General features: G+C 42.3%; 1 protein-coding gene across 1 annotated transcript in view; it reads left to right on the top strand.

Moving 5' to 3' along the window:
• LOC146619976 (zinc finger matrin-type protein 4) overlaps positions 1–24,692 on the top strand; it is a 70,561-nt gene that overhangs the window by 33,150 nt on the left and 12,719 nt on the right. The window contains exons 4-6 of the mRNA XM_085369266.1: positions 7,794–7,971; positions 12,624–12,881; positions 19,009–19,105. Of these exons, the coding sequence (XP_085225392.1) occupies positions 7,794–7,971; positions 12,624–12,881; positions 19,009–19,105 (533 nt within the window). The remainder of the gene's footprint in view (positions 1–7,793; positions 7,972–12,623; positions 12,882–19,008; positions 19,106–24,692) is intronic.

Genomic DNA, 24,692 nt, shown 5'->3' with positions numbered 1-24,692 from the left:
AACTTTGCTTCGTTAAGGAGATATGACGATTCGAATATGCCTCTCATTACAGAAATCCAGCGGTGATTTTGAACAAGCTCTCCATTCACTTTATATGGAGAGTTTTCTGACCTTGTGTTAGTCTGAGGAGATTTGCAAAAATTCTATAAATCCCACAACAATGATGGTGACATTTTCTGAAAGCCAGCAAAAATACCTACGTTTTGATGTATAATTTGTGGAAGTTGAGTGAAAATTGAGCAAGTAGCAAACAGTTGTTCGGACATGAAGAGAAGACTGCAAAAGCTTCAGTGGCACACTGGAAGCCAAGAGCATAGCAACCATAACAACGCATGTATTTTGTGAAAAATCACAATTTTGCAACTCAAAACTTTAAGAGGCATAAAAGTAAAACAGTAAAACATTTGAAAAAGCTGAATCATACCTGAATAGCCCAATAATTTGTGAACATTTTAAAATTTGAATGGTTGTTCTAGGTGAAAGTATGAGGAAGTAGTTAAGTTTCAAAAACAAGCAAAATTTAGCAGAATTGCAGAAGTTTCCCATTCATTTCAATGGGACAAATTAAAGGAAAAAAGCTTAATATTTTAAAAAGTATAATAGTTAAAAATAGCAAAAGTCATAGCAGGAATTAGCAAAAATAGCAGAATAGTTTAAAATTTGAACGGTGAAAATCGGCTGAAAATTGTGGAAGTAGTTTAACGGCGAAAAGTGTACGGAAGCAACTAGAATAAAGTATAAAGAATAAAGAGAAACAGGAACTCAATAGTGTGGATGCTTAAAGCATCCACACAATTAAGAAAAACTAACTATGATTTGGTTTGTAATGAAGGATGAAAGACCGAGCAGCGACGGTGACTGAGCAGCGACTCCGTGGCAACCACCGGTCTCTAGGGAATGGCAAGTGGTTGCTAGAGATTGCTGACTGTTGTTTAGTAAAATCGGTTTCACTAAGCTTGCTGCACACGCAAAAAAAACCTCCCTGTGATTGCTTTTGTTACTTGCCGATTTGCATTAGTAGACTCCAGCTTGTCTGCAAATACTTGCCAAATACTGGTGCACTAGTGAAACGGAAAAGTAGAAAGCAAACTGGAACCACAAGGAGGTTTTGGGTGCAGCTCCAAATACTTCTTCGTGATCAATTTTACCTAGAGACTGTCAATTTGACTCACAAACCAGTCAAGGATAGTACATTTTCCCCTAGTGGCCTGTGGTTTTAAGAGGGTCATTAGTTAGTCTCTAGGACTGTGTGACCTCGGCCTCGCTCAACCAATGGAACCATAGTTCACAACAAAAGTTGTAAAAAGGTAACGCATAACACTGCAAACACGCATAATATAATATGTCAAAGGCTTATGGGTACACACACACACACAAACACACACACATACTGTGGATGTATTCACACCTGCGTCTCCATCTGTCTCTCTAAAAACCAAATAAGACATGACTCAGCCCACTGTGGATTTCACCTCATATTGGACACTAAACACACATAAATAGGCTGTGTGCACAAAGACACACACATCCCACATCTGCTATATTGTAACCTACTGTGAGTGCCACAGCTAGCACTTTGTTCATAACCTTTCATGCAGAGATGTGACATTGATTATTTGACAAGGCGGGAAAACTGATGTAAGATGAGCAGAGATTAATTTCATTTCCCGAGGTGAAACTGTCAGCATTCAATTCGGAATAAACTTTTCTTCTTTCATCTCTTTCATCTTTCTTTCTCCCAGGGGAAGCGTTGCACGTCTTTTCTCTAGACTTCATCCCAATGTTTTTTCCCTCCTGTTTTGTGCTGATTGACATGGTGCAGTCCAATGGGAACTGCAGAAAATGCTTTCCCCCCCTTTTTTTTTTTTTTGCAGAGTGATTGAAATGTCAGTGTAAAATGCCATGCTTTAAGGTTTTTGTGCTTGTGTGTACAGGTGAAAGTTTTTGTCACAGAACAAACAGAGAAAGTAGGTCGTCAAGGTGCTCTCAGATGAAAGAGGAGACATGATCCATTTTTCTGCCCTATTCTCCACCCAGTTCTCTCTCTCCATCTGTGCAGTTTTTCACTTGCGCAAAGGGCAAGACAGACCTTTTATTCTCCTCTACTGCTGTATTTTCACTGTGACTACTTCTAATTTACACTTTCAGAGCATCCTCGAGCTCTAAATGAGAGCTCTGTTTCCCTGAGCTGCTCCACGAGTATATTTAGCAATGTTTCCCACAGCGCCCCAACACAGAACAGTGGGGAGAAATGAGGAGGAGCAGAAAAAAGAAAAACAGAAGGAGAGGAAGATAAACACAGCTAATTAGGAATCTATTGTTAGGTGAGTGAGCAGATTGAAGCCACCCAAACAAAAATGAAAAAGAAAAAACAAAATCTGCGATACAGACGTCACTGTCAGGCAGCGGACAAACAGGCATACGTGCGGCATGTGCGAACAAAAAACACACACAACAATTAGGTCGCATCCAAATCGGTCTCAACAGATGCGCGAGGTGCGACAGGTAGAGACAGTGAGGTGTGGAAAACAGAGAGAAACACAGTAATGAGCGATGGCAGAGATTTAGAAATCAAAAACGAAGAAAGCGAAAAGGTGACGACTTTCTGCACGATGGAGGAAAAACAGTGAGTCAGAGATGCTATTTAGTGTTTGAAGTGGTTTGGTAGAGTGGCAGCTGTAATGAGCTGACAATTATTCATATGTCAGTCACCCACACATGCTTCAGATTGTTTAAAACATTCCCCGCACTGTCACTAAATCCCTGGTGTAACATCTTTGATTTTTTCGAGTAGATGCTTCTTTGTGTTTCAGTTCCATCTCTGTCGACTGCTTCACTTTTTAGTGCTTGTTGTGACGGGTTAGACTGCTGCAGACTGCCACAGAGAAACAGCTCAGGCTTTTTGTCCTGAGTCAAAAACTGGAAAAACAAAAACCACAAAACACACAAGGATGGGACATCAGCCTATTGCAGTTTATCTTCCTCCTTCTGGTACAACAAGATCTTAGTAGAACAAGAGCTCAACACCACTGCCCAAGGAAGGAAAAGGAAAAGGGAGTATGTGAGGGGGAAGTGGAAAAGCAGAACAATGGGACAAATAGCGAAGGAGATGAGAGGAGGCACAAAAACTGAGAGGCAGTGGGGAAGATATGGTAATGAGGAAGGAGGGGAAATGTAGGCAAGAAGGAAAGATGGAGTAAAAGAAAAAAGTTTCCTAGAGAAGAGAAGAAAAGAGGAGAGTTGTCCTTACAGAGTCTCTGTCGCCCCATGCTGCAATCATGAATAAAAAACACTGGATAAATATAGATAAGCTGTTTTTTACTTTACATACAACAAAATCAAAATGGCAAATACACATTAGACAGTGCTGCATGTGCTAGTAAAGAAACCAAGATACTAATAAAAATTCCATATCAGTTTCTAGAAAGCTTAAAATTCCATTATTGAAATATCAGCTGTTATTCTTTGCTAACAGTGCTTTCCAATAAGATTTTTAGAGCTTATTTAGCAACTTACTGTTGTCAAATAGTCCACAAGCTTCTTCTGCTCAGCTGCAATGCTTAGTCTGCTCCATGTGGTGCAGATAATGGTTTGAGTCTTAGTCTAACCTGATTTGTTGGAAAAACTGTGTGATGACACTGTTTCTAAAATATGCTCCATTAATTTAAAAAATAAAAAATAAAAAATTGTATAACTAATACCGTTAGTGTGTTCAATACCGTAAATAATACAGAGTTCAATATTGGCGGATGATATTGGCAGAGCAAGATAACAGTGTAGGTCTAATGCTAATGGTGATGGAGGGGGGAGGTCTGGGACAGTTCATAGCAAGCCTTTAACATGATCACAGCAGGGAGAGTCAGTGAAGAGGAGAGGAGGCGAGGCGGGAGGAGGGAAGAGGAAGGAGGAGAGGCGGTTGCGCGGGCCTGCCAATACAGATAAATATTTCATCCCACAACACACAGAGTCACTGAGACTGGAGCCCAGAGGGGGATAGAGGATGGAGGGAGGCAAAGAGATATAGAAAAAAGCTAAGAGTGAAGGCAAGGCAGAGAGACAAAAAAATAAGAAGAAGGAGCGAGAGAGAGATAGGACAGCTGAGAGACAAAGCTAAGCCTGCAAGGTAAAGGTGTCCTTAACTCTCACATCCAGTGTCCCTGATGCTAACCAGAGCTGACATAAAGCACACATGCAGACGCACAAACACACGCACCGCGTGCACCCACATACTCAGATGTGGTGTCTCAGACACATTTCTATTATTGTACTCTCACCGAGAGTGAGGTCTCTCTCTCCTCCAACCCGAATTAACACCTGGACTAAAATGTGCGCTGGTGTGAAAAGAAAAAGAAAGAAAGCCCGGATGAACAGACAGAAGGTGGAGGTTCAATGCGAAGAGTTCAAGGAAGACATAGAAACGTTGCTATAACAGCCTCCAGTCGTGTGGCAAGGGTTATCCGCAAATTCTGGCACCTGGATTTGACTCGTTTGAGATGCTAAAGCATTAGCAGAACTAGAGACTAATGCGTAGACACTGTCTACAGCTGTTTCTTTAAAGTGTCCTTTGTAAAAGTGGACAGCACTGAATACAAGGGTAAGATAAGACTATGAAGGCACATTAAAAACAGATCACTCAAACCACTTACCGGGGTTGCCTGGGGGGCATCTTTCTAAGTGCATGGGTCCTGATGCTTCCCAGCAAACATGTAACAGAAAGAAATCGATATACAATTCTTGTCTTGTCTTAAAATGTTTTGCTTTCTTTGCACTAACGAATTCTTTGCTCTTGACTGGCAAATAATGAAAGTAGTAATAGTGTGTAGGGACCCTTTGACCTAGTCTAGTTAAAGCTGAATGAAAATGGTCAGTTGGACAGCTTGGATATGAGAGATAAAGAGCTCTCCTCTGCTGACTTGTAATTCAGTCGTGCGAGCTCCATTTTTAGGTTGATTTAAGGCACGGAGCTGATTTTAACAAGTCATTGACATAGTGAAACAAGAAGGTACCTTTCTCAAAGCTTACATATATATATATATATATATATATACATATACATATATATATATATATATATGGGCAGCATGGTGGCACGGTGGTTAGCACTGTTGCCGCACAGCAAGAAGGTCCTGAGTTCAATTCCACCATCAGGCCGGGGTCTTTCTGTGTGGAGTTTGCATGTTCTCCCCGTGTTTGCGTGGGTTCCCTCCGGGTACTCCGGCTTCCTCCCACCGTCCAAAGACATGCAGCTTGTGGGGATAGGTTAATTGATTAATCCAAATTGTCACTAGGTGTGAATGTTCGAATGAATGTGAGTGCAAATGGTTGTCTGTCCCTGTGTGTTGGCCCTGCGACAGACTGGCGACCTGTCCAGGGTGTACCCCGCCTCTTGCCCTATGACAGCTGGGATAGGCTCCAGCGCCCCCCGCGACCCTGAAAAGGATAAGCGGAAGCGAATGGATGGATATATAGATATATATATAGATATATATAGTGTACTGGAGAAGTGTAGTCGGATGGTAACAAAGAGAGGGAAGTTAGTCAGAACTGAGGGGATTGAACTACCAGAAGGCAACATTACAGACATAGAGGACAGGTACAAGTACTTGGGGATCCCGCAGGTGAATGGGAACCATGAAGAGGCCGCTAGAAAAGTTGCAACCACCAAGTACCTGCAGAGGGTCAGGCAAGTCCTCAGGAGTCAGCTGAATGGTAAGAACAAGATCCGGGCCATCAACACGTACGCCCTGCCCGTGATCAGGTACCCTGCTGGGGTAATAGGCTGGCCAAAGGAGGAGATAGAAGCCACTGACATAAAGACAAGAAAGCTCCTTACCATGCATGGAGGGTTTCACCCCAAGTCCAGCACCCTGAGGCTGTACGCTAAGCGGAAGGAAGGGGGCCGGGGACTGGTGAGTGTCAGCACCACAGTCCAGGATGAGACAACGAACATCCAAGAATACATTGGGAAGATGGCCCCAACTGACCGAGTGCTCAGTGAATACCTCAGGCAGCAGAAACCCAAGAAAGAGGAGGGAGACGAGGAACCATCATGGAAGGACAGGCCCCTGCACGGTATGTACCACCGGCAGATAGAGGAGGTGACTGATATCCAGAAATCCTACCAGTGGCTGGACAAAGCTGGGCTGAAAGACAGCACAGAGGCACTAATCATGGCAGCACAAGAACAAGCTCTGAGCACAAGATCCATAGAGGCTGGGGTCTATCACACCAGGCAAGACCCCAGGTGCAGGCTGTGTAAAGATGCCCCAGAGACAATCCAGCACATAACAGCAGGGTGCAAGATGCTAGCAGGCAAGGCATACATGGAACGCCATAACCAAGTGGCCGGCATAGTGTACAGGAACATCTGTGCCGAGTATAATCTGGAAGTCCCGAGGTCAAAATGGGAGATGCCCCCAAGGGTGGTGGAGAATGACCGAGCTAAGATCCTGTGGGACTTCCAGATACAGACGGACAAAATGGTGGTGGCTAACCAACCGGACATAGTGGTGGTAGACAAACAGAAGAAGACGGCCGTAGTGATCGATGTAGCGGTTCCGAATGACAGCAATATCAGGAAGAAGGAACACGAGAAGCTGGAGAAATACCAAGGGCTCAGAGAAGAGCTCGAGAGGATGTGGAGGGTGAAGGTAACGGTGGTCCCCGTGGTAATCGGAGCACTAGGTGCGGTGACTCCCAAGCTAGGCGAGTGGCTCCAGCAGATCCCAGGAACAACATCGGAGATCTCTGTCCAGAAGAGCGCAGTCCTGGGAACAGCTAAGATACTGCGCAGGACCCTCAAGCTCCCAGGCCTCTGGTAGAGGACCCGAGCTTGAAGGATAAACCGCCCGCAGGGGCGTGCTGGGTGTAGTAGTATATATATATATATAAACCATAAAGACTTCTAATGACAGTGTCTCTGTTTCTGGAATATCAGATATTACTCTGACCTGTCCCTGTTCTATGTCCCTGTTAAAATATGTATCGATAGATAGATAGATAGAGAGAGAGAGATACCACAAAGACTGACATTGACAGTTATTTGCAGCATGTGTGATATGTTGCACATTCTAGTAGGCTTTAAAGTGTTTCTGAGTGTTCAGGACAAGGCTCAAAGTAAAGTACATGCGTGCATGTATTACTCATCCTGTGAGTACATAAATGTATCGTCATAGTCCCTCTGTGTGGATTGGTTTAAGGTTGAGGCTAGGTTAGATTTAGGGCAAGACTGGGGTTAGGCAAATGTTTATTGCCTAACCGCAAATCAGTATACTTCATGATGGATGAAAGAATGAGTGTGTGTGTGTGTGTGTGTGTGGTTGCATGTTTGTGTCAATCAGGTGGTTGGTTGGTCTTTTTGTTTGTATTCTCTCTCTTCCGTAGGGAGCAACTCTCCCTCATCATTAGTAATGAACCAGCTGCGGTGAAAGGCCGAAGCCACAATCTCAGCCCAGAGAGACAGATGAATATTTGATTAGTCCTCTCTTTGCCTTCATGTGTGCACGTGTGTGTGTGTGTGAGTGTGTGTGTGTATGTGTGTGTGAGAGGAAGTGAGAGAGAAAAAGCCCAGTGAGGTCAGTGTAAAGTCTACATCTTTCCATCCCCCCCGTCTCTCTTCTTTTTCTCACTTTTACCTCTCCCTGCCTTTTTTCACACCATTCCCTTCGTCATCAGCCTACACCTCTCCACTCGCTATACTCTCTTGTACTTTGATTTATTTTTCTCTCTCAACACCTCTCTTCACCCCTCTGACACTTTCTTTTACCATTTCTCTTCCTCTGTTTCTGCTATAGGACTGTGCAGAGACAGAAGTGGACAGGAACAAGTGCTGTACCCTGTGTAACATGTTCTTCACCTCTGCAATTGTGGCACAGTCCCACTACCAGGGCAAAACCCATGCCAAGAGAGTCCGCCTGGTGCTGGGGGAGCCACCCAGTGTACCCACAGCCATAGCCAACCCCACAAACACAGGTATCGCACACAGTCTAGTTGTTATATTGACCTGTGTTAGACTTTTACATAAAGATTAAACTCAGATATTTAACTTAACGTACTAAAGCTGTGCAGCAGTTTGCAAATGGTGTAGTAAGGCACGCTAGTGTGCCTTTGAGCCAAATCCTGGTGTGTTGTGAGACTTTATGACAGCCATAGTTATAGTTATAAATAAAGGGAACTCCAGTCTCATTTTGCAGTTGCTGGATGGTGGGATTTATCCGTGTGTGATACATCAAAGGCCCTGAATGACACCAAGGAAGTTAATAAGGGGGAAAAAAACACATCATTTTCTTGTGTTGAGTAACTACCTCACTGCAGAAGACACACAACTTTTAGAAATGAGAAAGAAAAACTGTCAGCAGACACTATCACAAAAGCTGCATGTCTCTTGGCTACAGAGGTGTCAACACTATTCAAATGCATCACCTGTGAGAAGTTTGCTAATGCTAAGAAAGTGCCAGGCAAGATAAAGAGGCTCTTGGAAACCAAACAACCATTCTGACAGAAACGCAGCCAATTTCAAAAGCTTGCTGGATTTGAACCACACGCAGCAGGGACTTTTGTTGTCTGATAGTTGGAAAGGGGCAAGGCATATGGTAGTGGACAGGCGAGTCTTGCAAAAAAAGAAAATTACATGTCAGAGGTCCAGATGCAGCAAATAGATTGTCAAAAGTGAAATTACTGAGAATAAAATCGAAAAAAGATGTGCCCAACAACAGAAGCTGTTTTGCGTTGAAATATTGGCTTGCCTCAAAAAGTTTAAAAAACCAGTCACAGTGCTTTGTTTCTGTTACAGCAGTCACAGCAGCAGAAGAAGTCAAGGCAGTGTCCAAATATTCTTTGAGCTTCGGACAGCAAAGTAAAAAGAGCATTAAACTGTTCCTTTAAGGAACAAACAGCAGACACAGCTCTGCTCTTGGTCACAAGTTGTTTTTGGTGGATCTCTGCTCTCTTTGCCTCATCCTCCATCTTTCTTTACTGTTGTTGATGAGAGACAAAGCCCCTTCCAGCAGTCAACAGACTACCAGCTACCAGCTAACAAGCTAGCTGCAAAAACATGTTCTGTCCTGATGGTGTTTTTTGTGGCAACAACTTTAAATGCTGTCAATGGTGAGCTTCACAGGATGCTGTCTCTCCACGTGGGCTCTTATACATGTCTATGTTTCAAAATTTGACAGTTTGAATCATTAATTTTTGGCTTATATTCTTTTTTACATCATATGATTAGAATCAGATGATTAGGGCAGCACGATGGCAAGGTGGTTAGCACTGTTGCCACACAGCAAGAAGGTCCTGAGTTCAATTCCACCATCAGGCCGGGGTCTTTCTGTGTGGAGTTTGCATGTTCTCCCCGTGTTTGCGTGGGTTCTTTCCGGGTACTCTGGCTTCCTCCCACTGTCCAAAGACATGCAACTTGTGGGGATAGGTTAATTGGATTATCCAAATTGCCACTAGGTGTGAAAGTGAGTGCGAATGGTTGTCTGTCTCTGTGTGTTGGCCTGGCGACCTGTCCAGGGTGTCCCCGCCTCTCGCCCTATGACAGCTGGGATAGGCCCCCGCGACCCTGAAAAGGATAAGCGGATGGATGGATGATTAGAACCTTGAATCAGAAGTGTTAACTTTATTCTGGTTAATAAAATAACACATTTAAAGCTCTTAGACCGCTACACTAGGCATTTTGTCTCTTTAGCATTTAAAAGGTATGTTAAAAATTCCTTTCAATCATGAAATCTCAACCAGACTATTTGATGCACCAGTATAGCATTCATTCTTTCAATCATTCAGCAATACATAACAGACAGAACACAATCTATTATTCTTCCATGCTAAGCTATGCATCTATAAGTTCTCATTCCTGATCTTAACACAAAAAGCCTGTCGTCACTAGAGACCATAACTCAGTTGTCAAATAGACTCTCACCTCTGCTCGTATACATCCCCTCTTTGTGACATGTTTTACTGAACTGAGAACTATTTTTACTTCAAAGGCTTTATTTTTTTTTATCTGAAGTGGATTTGGAGAGCTTTAGTGATGGTTCAGTCAAAACTACTAGCCTGGGATTCAGGGGGAAATGTGTTTGAAAATGGCAACATGCCAGAGGCCCAAGAAGTAAAACTTAGCAGATGAGGCACACAGAGAAACATTAATTTATAAAAGTCTCCTGATTAATAAAATGTGTTTTTTATCAAATCAAGACATCTGCTGATTGATATTTTTTTTGTTGAAGCACAAGATTGTTCAAGATTAGTGTGTTTTTAAGTGTCTGTGCTGCTAAGTTGACTCCAGGGGAGCTTTACATAATGTGATTCAAATTGGATTCAAAGGGGAAACTCTCACAGCTATAAAGGCACAATCGCTACAAAATGGAGTGTTATAATCAAGCCCCTGGGTGACTTTTGCTAAACTCTGGCCTACTTTTGGGAAAAGTGTCACTTCTGTACAGGCACTGTCGTGCAGTTTGCTTCGTTTTGTGACAGTAGGACCTGAAGGAAAAGAAACAAGAGAACAAGAAGAGAGAAAGAGTGACCTGGGAGAGAAGAAGAGGATTTCAGGAGAGATTAGAGTCAAAAAGAACCCTTCATGATCATTCCGAGATGAGCGCGCCACAGAAGATGCACAGCCAAGCTGACAGGCTTGAGCACACATGGACATAGAAACACACACATGCACGCACAATCATTATTAGAAAAACACAATGGCAGGATGACTGGCGCAGGCACTCATGGCATTCACTTGCATCTCAGGACACTTGGACACTAACAAACACACTAACGCATATTCCCACAAACATACAACACAGTGAGGTTAGAAATAGTAGAGTCCGTGTGTGTTGGAGAAGCCTTTGAGCGGTGGAGAGCAGAGATCGTACCTGCGCTCCCTCCCCGATGCGCATCACATCCCCATACACTTCAACCCAACACCTCTTCCTCCAGAACACACACTATCGTGCACACTGCCTGTGCCCCACTCTGTGAAAAACACTTATTTCTGCTCCACTGTGCAGAGATCACAGTCAGGAGAGGAGAAGTGGTGGTGCAACAAGGGAAAGAGAGGAGAAAAAACATCACAGGGTCTCTCCCTGTTGCTGCTCATCACATGCAGTTCCGTAGAGCTGTCAGAACCGAGGAGTATCATTTACGCACTGGCACACGCAAGCACACATGAATGCTACACCGGAGATTTGATGATGGAATTGCCTCTGAGCTTTGAGCAATAAAATAAAATGACAGTAAGAGAGTTGCAGGGTTGAGTTTTGAAAGTGAGACGATGGCAAACACAAGCAAAGGGAATATGAGTGGGTGTGGTTGGTGAGATGAACAGAGACACAGCCATAGATACAGTAACTATGTGAACAGAGCCTGAAGACACATCAAGGTATGAGGAGCCAATCAGCTCAAAGGGCTGGAGTCAATCCGGCGCAGGCCCCCCACACTAAAAAAGACACATAAACGAACCCACCTCACACCCGTGGTCACTGGTCAAGGATTCATGCGGGCATTTGTTAGCAGTGAGACGATGGTTGTTGTGAAAGAAGTGATATGACTCATCTGAGCTTCAAAGCATGTGTGAGTGGGCTTTTGTTTGTGATATAAAATGTGAACTAAACGTGCGGCATCGGGGCTGTGTACTCAGAGTCAGTATAACTCGAGAGTCATTGACACATTGTGGATGGCAAATCGGCACATTTGGACATGCCATCTGGCACTGTAAGCTTTCTCACGCAATTTGGCTGTGGACATAACCCCCTCCCTACCATCCCTTCTCAGGATGATTTGTTTGGTACACATACTGTACCTTACACATGCAAACAGCTTATTCTGGAGCTTCTTTCACACACACACACACACACACACACACACATGCACGTGCACACATATACAAGACATCACACGTTTTCTTAAGCGTGGCTGTAAGCGTGTCCGCCACCCAAACACCCACATTCACACACAGACACACGAGTAGCCACACGCATGTACGCAGTTTTCGCTGTGAGAGCTACAACCCCGTCCTGTGGACATGTCCGTGCCTGTTGGCTATTAATGGGCAATCACCATGGTAACCAGTGCCATGTCATGAGTAGCAGGTCACCTGGAAATCTGCCGTTTCTTTTTTTTTTTTTTTTTTTATTCCCTTGCAGAAGAGAGGAGAGGAAAGATGGTACAGGTTGAAAAAAAAAGATAAAATAGGAAGGTTCAGAAGCCAGTCTCTAACACTTGCAGGCTGGACCCCGGAGTGCAGATGGCCTCCTTCCAGCCCTCATCTATGCTCCACATATGTGGCTCGCAGCAATCCATTTGCTCTTTGCTCTCAGCCTTGATGAGTACAATCTGATTACGGAGTTTTTAAATGTAAATTTGGTTTTTCAAGCATGTATTTGAGAATTCATGTGTCTGCGAAGAGTATGTGCGTGAGAATCTGTGCAAATGCATCAAATTTTCATGTTAACGAGTTTCATGAAAATATTTTCATTTCATGTAATTTTCACATTAGAGCTTGATTTGCATTTGAATTCATGTTAATATCCTCCCTCCCTCACTCTACCTTTCCTTCTCCTGTTCTCATTTCCTTCTACAGTATCTTACCCTTGACTTGTCTCTAACTCCTATCTTTTCACTTCCGCTTCCAGATTCCTCCCCTTCCACCCCACTGCCCACAGACCCCGCGTCGTGTCCCCCTCCTCCACCTGCCCTACCCTGGCCCATGGCGGTGGTCAGTGGAAATGGTGGGAGAGAGGCTGGGAAATATTGCTGTCTGTGTGGAGCCTGGTTCAACAACCCTCTGATGGCCCAGCAGCATTACGAGGGCAAGAAACACCGCAGGAATGCAGCCAGGGCACGCCTCCTGGAGCAGCTAGCAGGCAGTCTGGATGCCACAGAGAGCACAGGTCAGCCTCTTGGACCCAATCCCAGCAAAAGTGGCAAATGAAAGGCAGCAGGGGTGTTGCGACTTTGTCAGAGGAAAGACGATAAGTGGGAGTGCAAGATGCTGCAAGATGTGCAGCAGTGAATGAGGATTCATGAAATGCTGATATGCCTTTCAGTGTGGGGGTACATATCATATGTTAAACTGAGGTAAGGCAAACCAGTTATTCATTGATAAATTTAGCACCATCAGCACTACTTAGTGTTGAGATCTCAGCTTACATGCATTTGGATAAAGACATGGCTGTGTTTTTGCAAGGATTAGCCAAAGCTTCTTCTTTAAGTCAACTATCTGTCTCACTGAGGGTCACAACACAACAGTATATGTCAAAAGCTGTATGTGAAGTCTCCTGGCACATTGCGAAAAGCATACTTAAGAGATAATGCAGTGCAGAGCAGAGAAGGCTCAACAGGTGAAATCCACCACATTACATGCATGCATATTTATGTGTGTGATGATTCACACAAAATGGCACATGAAATGGTCAAACATTAGTAAATTAAACAAGTAAATGTGGAGATAATGGGGCAATGATTCCAACACTCACACAAATATTTCTAACAGATGGGTACTTTAATTGAATTATGAATAGCATTTGGCACAGAAACCACTTTCGCTTCTCGGGTTCTTAGGAGTGATATCATCCAATATCACCAAACATTATCCTACTTCAGCTGAGTCCAACATGCATTCATGAGTGCCACACAACACCTCTACCGCACACATACAAGTTTGACGTATGCTCGTACCACACAGCACACAGCCTGTGACAAACATAAATCCACTTGTGAAGCCGTAGCAGTGCTATTTGCTGCATGCTCCAGGTGCCATGACACAAATCATCATCTCAAGAAGCCAATCATATTAAAAGCATGAGTCATGTTGCCGCCTACACTGGCTCAGAGGCTTTAAGTGGTGTCATGTTAGATATCATCCCCCATTCACATACTGTGACCCAGATCCCACAGACTCCAAATTTCATAATGTAACCACGGAAAACATTTTTTTAATTTAATTAGAATTTTGTTTATTTTTCAGACAATCGTCCTCATTGAAGAGCAAGGCTGCACTGCAAAATCTTTTAACTGCCCTTGAACAGGAGACGTTTAACGGGTCGAAGTTTTCTAAGTGAGCTTGCTGTTGCCGTGATTTATTATACGGGCTGTCATTCATGTGTTTGTTCCAAGGCCTTTAGTCTGGAACGCTTTGTTCACTACAGCGCAGCTCCATTGTTTGTACTCGTTTGTTCTTGAGTTAGACGAATTTCCATTGGTCCGAGATTCTCACGTCAGATTGGCTTTTTATCACCACTTAAGGTGTGAAGTCACAGGTGTATCAAGTGTAATCACAGTGGGAGGGTCGAACAGGAGGTGGCAGCTGAACTAAGCAAAATACGCACAGGAGGGGGAGGAGAAAGGAGGAATTTGGCTTCTGCCAAGCACAGATTCATCTATGTCCTTTCGTCCTCATTTTCCCTTTGTGGAATAGTTTTCTCTTTACGTTCGTTTTATCTCTTTCCCACCCCCTTCCTTCTGCCATACTCAGTCTTTGTTTTGGTTAGGTTGTGTCTAAATGTGTGTGTTTGTGTAAACCACTGTGGCGTCCAATCTGGCATCATGTCTCATCTGTCATCCTTATTATCTCCCCCACAAGGCACAGGTGAATTATTTGCACGCCAATATTCTCTTACTCTCCAAACTATGGCTACAGAGTCTGCCTACTGTGTTTTCTTGTTGTGTCCTATTGATGATATTGACCTTTACTTGTGTTGTCTCATCCCCCTGTGGCCATGAACAAAACTTATCATAAGACCTCTTGACATTTAAACACATGCAGGTTCTTATTTTTTATATGTATTTCTCTGGTTTAATTGCACAGACGGGACACAAGCAAGAATGTCGTGACTTTCCACAGCTAGGTGCCAGGCGAAATCCTTGGAGATGGATTACAGTGGTGGACAAGGGAGTAGCTACTGACGAGGGATGGGGCCCAGCTGACTCGGCTGTGTCTTTACATAAATCATGACGGGGGAGAAACCCCTTAAGACAGAGCCAGCGCATTGTCTCTGCTCTCTGGAGACTCCGAAGAGAATTAGAAGCAGTGAGATAAGCGTCTAGGAATGGAGAGTGTGTCTGCGTATGTGTGTGTGCAGGACCCAAGAGAGGGTGAAGCACTAAAGCCGAGAGAAAATTGTGTGTAATTGATGACTGTGCCAGAGTTGTGAGACGGAGCTGACCTCCTCTCCCACTTACTGTGACACAGTCACACATCAGAATTACATGCAGAAATACATAACTAAGATGTAGTGTAAGCACCGTAGGTCCGAATACCAGCTCGCTCTGGGAATTAAAAACAGTTTATCTAACAAAGCAGTAAATTTACCGAAAACCAATATATACTTTTAGGCTTTTTTAAGTATTCTTTGAGGATATATTTCCTCAGTTATGTTAAAAGTACCCAAAAGGTCTTATTTAACCTGATAAAATGGGCTCAAATAATAGTGTTATGTGGAAAAGTGACTCATAGTGAAGAACATGGAAAATTATCACTCAGCTCGATTCGGCAGCGTGCAGCATTTTAACATTTTTTCAGTTCCTTGTTATTGTTTAACAGTGCAACTGGCACATCTTTCTTTAGGCTCATCACGCTCGACGGTGTCATTTCTAGCAGCAGCAAGCAGCTGTTCTCACCAGTGATAAACCAACTACCTGTCCAGCAACACATCATGTGAAGTAAGCAGCTCCCTAGTGAATGTAGTGGAGCATTTAGCAGCTAAAGACCTGTGTATTTCCCTCTGGAGTTATTATCGACCAAAAGCTCAGTTAAAGACAGGAAAATAAAGTGAAATGTTGGACTATGAAACACTAGAGATAAGAGAAAGATGCCACTAAATGCATTCCTGTTTCCATTTCTTTTGCCCATTTCTATTGGTAAATCAATTATACCAATAATAATTATTATTGTGTCTTTCAAAAGTTTTACTGAACGACTCTGGCAATAATCCCAAAATCCATGAACTCCATCTTAATAAGCTACCTTTAAGAATTATTAGTTGCTTACAGTGAAGAAACTAGAAAACTAGAAAAATCTAAGAGAATCTGGAAATCCTTTTTTAAAAGCAATAGTTCACAAAGATAGTTTCCTGCGCCTGGTAATTTTTTCTTTGTCTGAAACAGATGGTCTCTCCAATTACTGTCACACTGGCTGCAAAAAAATAATTAGTCTCTCTCTAAGTCCTTCAAAGTTTGCTGGTAAAATTCCACTTGGATTTAATCTGACTCTCACCCAAATCTCAACCCCTCTCTTCTATGGTATTTGCGATATATTCCTTTGAGAGGCTCTGTCAAGTATTTGCTGCAGACTGTTAGTTTTGATTGCATCTCAATGGGCTCTTCTTGGATTCAGTTCATTTTTAATCTTGCAAAGCACATGGTAAACTAAAGCACAAAGGCTCTGGGGTAGTAAGCGCTCCATAAACTAATATCCTACAAGAAGCATGAATAACATTACACATGAATACCCTACAGTGAGTGCAAATTAGAGGAAACTCTACCTTGAATTTATCCATAGGAAACTTGATGTTCAATAGTTGTACACGACCCATTTCCCTCCCTCTTTGTCTTCAAACAATCCCACCGTTCACCAAAAGTGTGTGCAAAAGACTAGATTTCACAACTGCTAGTGCTAACCGCTACCTGAAATTCCTCTGAGCCTCTCACATAAAAAGGAGCTGCAGTCAGAGCTTGGCAGCGCGTGGTATTGGAACGAGCCACAAATATCGTGCTCCAAATGGGTCATTAATGTTGCTTGAGTTGGGACATAGTGAAAAAGCTGAAAGCTAAAATTCATCACACACTGAAACTGCAGCAGGATGTTGAATTTCGCTGCAACAAGACTCTTGAAACAAACATAATTTTCCCAATTTTCTAAGCACAAAATGTAGCTCATTACTTTTTTAACAACCATTTAGGCATCTCCACACCGGGGGTGCCAGCAATGCCAGAAGGCTCTGTACGTTAAACGACAGCCACAAACAGCTCCACACCCACTGCCTTAGCGCTTCTCACCCCCTCTTTTCTCTCTTCTTGGCATATCTTCTTGTGTAATTAACAAGGCTTAGAACTCCCTCACAAATACTGCTCATGCTCGCAAAAAAACCCTACATTCACAACCCTGAGCCACGTGCTGTCACTACCGTTGCACACACACTTTCCCTGCATGTAATTAACATGGATTAGGGCACAGTGTGGTCTTGTGCCAGAACTGCTTTATTAACCAAAACACGTTATCTGTGCATATGTATATGTTTATGCGTGTGTTTACAAAAGGCTGGTGCTGACACAAACTGCAGCATATTGTATATCTCTGCTACTCGGGCAGTCAGTGTGGAGGTGACATCAATCAGGCTAAAAGCAGGAAAGCTGCCTTTGTCTGCGAACGTGTACACATGCACATGTAACACACTTCATAATCACACATAAAAGAATAGACCTCTTTATGTAATCCTTGCAGCAGTATAGAATTACGGGGAGGAGAGAGGAAAGAAGAAAGAGAGACTTATCTTTCCTTTCTTTCTAAATTATCGCTTCTCCAATTAATAGCCTTCTCATTTAGAGAGAACAGAAGTAATGACATTTTGGCAGTGGAAGATGTGCCGGCTCTCTTTTTTCCCACTCTCTCTGTCTCTCTTTCACACACACATACACACAGAATTAGTTATTAGCTCCTAATAGTTGCAAAAATATCAACATTTAAGCCAAGACAGCAGTTACTTCAGGCAACTAATTCAGTCCTGGCTTTCTTGTAAATGACTGCTTATCCTTAATCACCCCTGAAAGAGACTAAGGGACTCTTGAGGCAACAGGGAGTAGATATGCCACATTATGCAGCTCTAGCCCAAGCCTAAACGACCTCCCACCACTCCTAACTATATTACAACTTCATCTCCCAGTGTACTTCACCAATTACTGCTACGAAAGGTCAAAAGGAATACTAAGACAAGTCATAAATCTCAAGGACGATAATGACAGCAGCGAAAAGGGCATGTACACACAAGCAGGCACACTCCAATTTTTAGTTGCACAGCATAACTAAAATTTCACACCCATTGTCAGAAAATAAAGTAAAGTTCTGCAGTGATGGCTCTGCAGTGTGCAAAAAGTGAGAAAACAAAAATAGCTCTTCATTGTATCTCTAACAGGGGAAACACGGGCAATTATAGCGTGTTGCTGATTACCCAGAGAGATCATTTCCTCTGCTTCCTTTTATGAAAAAGAAAGACGATTTTAAAATCGGTGCTCTAGTTACCACGGGACGTTATTTTGGGGCTTGGATACACATTTTTTTGTGGTCATTAAACCCCAGCGTGAATGCTACATCAATGCTGCAGTGTAATAAATCATTATCCATTCCCTCCTCTGTTTAAACCATCGTATTATTCTCTGGATATTTCCTCTCTTTCACTCGCTTCTTCTACCTAATCCCCATCTCCGCACCACCAACTCTCCCTTCTCCCCACTCCATGAGTATCTCCAAATTCATCGATCTATTTTTGGGTGTTCATCGCGACCACCTGCAAACCCTCTAATTAGTTAACATCTGTGTCTGAGCTGCACCAACTCAAGCTTGCATTCACCAACACAATACAACTGTGCATGCACACAAAGCAGACATGCACACATCCCACTGTGCTGTTCGTTTCTGATTCCTAGAGTCCAAATTCTTCTGCGGTACCCGCCTTTCTAGTGCAAGTTTTAAAAAGGAACCCCTCACACACACGCAGGCACTAAAAAGAAGGGGGCACTGATCCAAGGATCTAAAAATGTAACTGGTTTTCTGCTAATGATCAGTCTAATCAAATCTCTTTCCAGATGCACTCTAATTAGGAAAATTACCCAGCACTACTGAGGGTAAAAATTAGACTGTTACTTAGTGTCAGTACAGATTTTTATTGTTGCTCATGTTGGGCTCACTACTACTAGCTGGTGATCCAAATGATGATGATGATGATGACAGCTTTTAGGGATTGTTATAAATCATACTTACAGAAAGTGACTTACAGTAACTATACTATGTTTATGTCTCTCTAGGGCTGCGAAGTAGTTACTCTTGCAGTGTCTGCAGTGTGGTCCTCAACTCCATTGAGCAGTATCATGCACACCTCCAGGGCTCCAAGCACCAGAACAAGTGAGTACAACAACATACAGCAGATTTATACTTCTGTGTTAACTCTACACCTTAATGACATGGCATGCACTTCCTTGGATAAGCAACTACACTTCGCCATCAATGCAGCCTGCACGGGTATAAAGATCTATAAAGATTCACTGTGCAAGTATATTTCAGGCATTTTTTTTAAAATGTCATAGTCATTTTGGGCTTTTAATGATTTCTTTGAACGATTCGTTTTCCAGCTCAAAGTCCAGTGCTAATACTTTCAAGCAGGAAATACGCATTTTTACAATTGTTTGGTGTCTGACTTTCCCATTTGTAAAAGTTGTTATATGAAACTATATTACAGTTTGTAGTTATACATCATCAAGAGCATGGCAACGCTGACTCACATGTGAGCGCTGTTCAGTTAATACATTTTGTTTAAAGTTTGTATTTCACTTTCCAAAGTTAGCATTCCAGTTATATATACTTTCAAGCTAAATGTTGCTTCCTTATTCAGAAACAGGTCACTACAGTGGATTGTTATACTTCCTGATACAGCCCAAAGGTTGTGGCTTGCTAACCAAGAGCTAACTAGCCAGCATAGGCTGACACTTTACCCTACCGCCTACTGGTGTTGGCCAGAGGGGCCAATGGCGCGATATGGCAGCCTGGCTTCTGTCAGTCTGCCCCAGGGCAGCTGTGGCTACAACCGTAGCTTGCCTCCACCAGTGTGTGAATGCGAGAGTGAATGAATAGTGGCATTGTAAAGCGCTTTGGGTGCCTTGAAAAGCGCTATATAAATCCAATCCATTATTATTATTATTATTATTACAACTCTCAATTTCTACCCTCTTATCCAAATATGGTTACATTTGATTTGTAAAAGCAAGACAAATGCAATGCAAATACAATTAGATTCAGAACAGAAACCAACTAATGGGTGGCATCATACACTTTCATGTCTTTACTTGAAACAAAAATAGAAAACAACATAGATTTAATGACAAGAGCTGACTTGTATTGTAAATGCCTAAAAACTGACGTTCACTTATTTACATTACTTTTACTTTACCATGCTGTGTGAGGAAAACCATTTGGGGCTGTATTTATCACTGTCACAAAATATACTATAAAAAAGCTCCAACATTAGAAGCGGTATGTTGTTTCAAAGAGTAAGGACTGATGGTTCCATTAGTTTCTGTTTTATCAGATGTATATGTGAGTAAAATGAAATATAATGAAAGTTCCAGCAGATTTGAGAATTACAAAAATAACAATGTGGAATTTATTATAATGAGTCTTTCACAATTAGGCTTGGGTCATTACTGGTTTTAGAAAATCCCAAGGAATCACAGCTGGTGTCTGAGAAATTATATCCACCCGCAGGATGAGACTGTGATATGGAACCGTTACATTTCATGCGTTTGCCATGAGATAGCTGTCAGCATGGTTATAGGCAGGTTAATGGTGCTCGTCTGTGTGCGTGCATGCATCTGTCTGTATTTAAAGGAATACAGTGTAAATTAAGTATTTTATGAATGTATTTGTCAGATAAAAGGGCGCTTGAGGATATTATATTGTTAGTGCAGCTTTCTGCTGTTTTGTTTTTCCTTTTTTAGAAATTTGAAGCTTTTTTTTATTTTTTGGTATTTAACTACCCTAGAGCATATAGCTGTCTGGGCTGCACAGACTAAACTTCTGTAAGCAAGTTAACTCTTAGAGACTGGTGGGTGTAGTGAGAAAAGCAGCAGCAGCTATAACAAGGATGAGAAAGGCAGCGAGAGAAAGAAGCGAGAAAAACAGAAAGCAAAGATTTTCTTTAATCCATTAAAAAATATGTATTTGGTTGTAAGCATAAAGAGCAGATGATGCTCTGTATGTTTATCATGAGAAACATCAGGCCTGTTCTGCCAGCTTTAAAGATCATACAGTGTGAGGACACTTTAAAATAATTGACATATGTTTTCCCATTTGCCTGCACAGTTACTTTGCTTAACTAAGTCACACTATGGAAAACAGTGGTGAAAAAGTTGGTGCAAGTCTGTGCAATGAGCTTGCAGTCTCGTTGCCTTTGAAATAGTTGCGTTAAAAATGGGTCCAGGTCTGTGACAACTGGGAGTCAGTTGCCATCTTCAAAGCAACTTGCAGCGATGAAACTCCAATAAGATGGTATCAGCTGCTACCATCAGTATGAGATTAAATGGGGTCAAGTTGGCAAATGCATGTAATCGGTTTGTGATAACAAGGCGATTAACTATGATAAATTGGCAAAAATTGTAAATCTGTTGCCTTCTGCATGCACAAAAATTCACATTAACTACTTACTGCAACAACCAGTTTTTCCTTTGTTGTAGTGACACAAAAAAGGCGCATTTTCAGACGGTGTTACATTTCAAATAAAGTCTTCATGCAATTTCTGATTTTTCATTTGAATGATTCAGGCAAAAATGTTATAAAAACCAGTGGATGTTAACCAGAACCCACCCATAACCCTAGAAATCTCACTAATCATCTGATGGCTGTTTAAAAAAAGGAGAACGTGTGTCTACAAGTCAGGCACAGAGATAGAGGCAAAGTTTAACCACATTTTTTTCCTACCCACAGTGCTGTCTGGCCCTACTGTGATTTACTGAGATGCAAAGAAGCTTCTCACAGCGGTACAAATAGTATCTGATGTACTAATCAGAGGCTTGTGTGATTTGAAAATGAGAATTAGCAGGTTTTTGTAGTTGTTGAACTTTCATGACAAGTTCGGGTAATAACCTTGAGTAACTCCATGATTACATTTCAGAAGAGATGCTACTCGGAGGAAAAAGTATTTTTTAATACTTGGTAGTAAGACTGAAGGTCACAGAAGTGATTTCAGAAGTCACTCTTCATTTACTTCCACATACCAGTAAGCAAGGTAACTCAATCTAGTCAACCTTGATAAGAGCATAAGCTAAACTCCTGACATGTGCAATTGTTGAGTTGTATGTCTCTGTCCAGAGACGGTAAATCATGGGGAACCAGGGGCTCATAACTCTCTCCTTCTGTCAGTTTTACTGTCGCAAAGCAGAGAAGCGGGCAGACACACTGGAAGAGTCATACTTAGGAGAGAGAATGAGAGAGTAAGCAAGACAGATATGTACTAGAGAGACAGCACGCACCACAGACACCAAGAGACAGATGGGACGAGAGATGCAAACAGACACGTTACGTTTGGGACAGAGGAAAAAAGAAATAAAACGGGTATACAGGACACGACAAAAGGCTGAGGAAAAAAACTGATAAGGAGGGACAGACAGACATACAGCAATGAAGTAATACAGACAGAAAGATGCAGAATAAAACAAAATCACAACAGAGTAAATCTCCTTAAACTGAACTGAAAGGTGGGACCAGAGATATGTGGAGCAAATATATAGTGGACAGTGAGATGAACCCATTGTTGCAGACAGCTGTGAGGTTTTACTGCTTAAGATGGAGGTGATGGATTTACAGGGCATGATAGATGAGCCACTGAGGGAGAGGTACCAGGACGATTTACAGGGAAACCACTGAAAGGTCACTGAACAGAAACAGAGGAAGTCCCTCACACATTTTATCTGACAGGCTTCCAGGAAGGTTGTTTGCTGGATATGTCTGCAGAGTTCGTATTTTTAGTCATTTCTTTTAGAACAAAGGCATTTACTCAGGTTTGTTCAAAACATTAGGGCATAAAGTTTATAATGCAATAAGTGCTTTAATCCTATAGGCATGAAATAAATCTCTCATAAGACACCGTGTAGTCCTGTGAAAAAACCCACGATTTATTAGCAGCAGTAACTTGAAATAATAATTTTCTGTATGATTTTATCCACGTCTCACATCGCTGTGGAGGAATTTTGTCCCACTCTTCTTTACAGCTTTGATTTGTTTAATTTAATTTGTGGACATTCATTAGTACACAGTTCTCTTAAGTTTCCGCCACAGTATTATACATTGGCTGTTTGCTTGGGAGCACTGTCCTGTTGTATGCACCCAATTTTGGCCAAGCTTTATCTGTCAGAGGGATTGCCTCACAATTGACTCTAAATTACTTTGTTATTCAGGGGAATTCATGGTCTACACAGAGACTGCAAATTGTCCAGGTCCTCTGTCTAAAAAAATAAACCCCAATCATCACTGCTTCACCACTGCGTTTCACAGTTGGCATGAGGTAGTCGTGCTAATATGCTGTGTTTGATTTTCACCAGGCTTCTTCACTTTGGTCTTGTCTGTTCAAAAGACATTGTTCCAGAAGTTCTGTGCTTTGCTCTGTACTTTGCTTACCTAAGGCGCGCTGCCATGTCCTTTTTGGACAGAACAGGCTTTAAACTGACAGCCCTACCAAACAAGCCATACTTATTCAGTCTTCTTGTAATGTACTGTCATAAGGTTTAACATTTATCATGTTAACTGATGCCTGAACAGTCTGAGATGCCACTCTTGGGTTTTCTTTAAGTATTGCTGTGAATTTGCTGGAACGTCCACTCCTGGAGAAATTGTAGCACTGTGCTACAAACACACACCTAAATGCTCCAGAGCAGCAAAGTACCCCTGACTTTATAGAGGTGCTCACACTTGCTGATAATCACTCAATCATATGATTGGCAGGATCAGGCTCCAGTGTGTGTATGTGTGTGTGCGCGTGTGTGTAGTTCAACAGAAGAAGTGTAGCGGCTTGACCATTTATAATGCAAAAATATTCGAAATTACCATCTTCTGTTTTTTTCTTGCTACCGTTTAAAGTATGCAAAAGTCCACGAGAGGGCCTTTATAGCACAAGCAATTTAAAAGTGTGACAGCTGTGAGCCCTTGTGGCGTTATTGCGTGCACATGCTAAATTCTGGAGTCTATGAAAGCAAAAAACTGGTACTGTAAAAAGAGTCCTGCCAGCTCTGTTGCACTGCTGTTATCGATCCTCTGGGAAACAGAGAACAAGACCGAAGGTTCCACCTCATCAGTCTCACTTCCTCTGCCTTCACCCAGTCACTCAGATGAAACAGAAAACAGCCGCCTGAATGTGTGTGTGTGTGTGTGTGTGTGTGTGTGTGTGTGTGTGTGTGTGTGTGTGTGTGTGTGTGTGTGTGTGTGTGTGTGTGTGTGTGTGTGTGTGTGTGAAACCAATAAATCTCTGTTACGCACATCTCCTAACTGTTTCTACATCAGCACGCTTACCATTTTAGCCTTCGCAATAAAAGTGTAGCATCAGGTTTGAGTATGATAGAAAATATTCCACTTTCAGGTTTTATTGTGCTAAAACGTTTGAAAAGTATTTTCCTGCTGACATAAAAGTGCAAACGCAGTTCTATGCACACACCAAGGCTGCAGCACGAATAAAAGACCAGACAACTTCTAAGGAATTGCTAGTTTAGATATGAATGAGGGCAGTGCGTTTTTTTCCTTTGCTTTAGTTGGTTTTGTTGGCTGGCTGGCACATGGCTTGAGTACAAATGTTTTTACCAAGTCTGTTTCCTTAAAAAAAGAAGCTGTCAAGATGAAATGTCTTTTATATTTTTGTGCATCCCCTCGACCCCAAAAAGGATGAGCAGAGGAGAATGGATAGATGGATGGATGTTGAAATATGAAAAAAAAAAAACCCGTGCAAAGGAAT

The sequence above is a fragment of the Diplotaxodon limnothrissa genome, linkage group LG13, assembly GCF_057381915.1.
Source record: "Diplotaxodon limnothrissa isolate DT_005_m linkage group LG13, D_limnothrissa_male_GT1.1, whole genome shotgun sequence".
Classification (NCBI taxonomy): Eukaryota; Metazoa; Chordata; class Actinopteri; order Cichliformes; family Cichlidae; genus Diplotaxodon; species Diplotaxodon limnothrissa.
The sequence above is the reverse complement of the archived record's forward strand: the minus strand, read 5'-3'. Positions and strand labels throughout refer to the sequence as shown.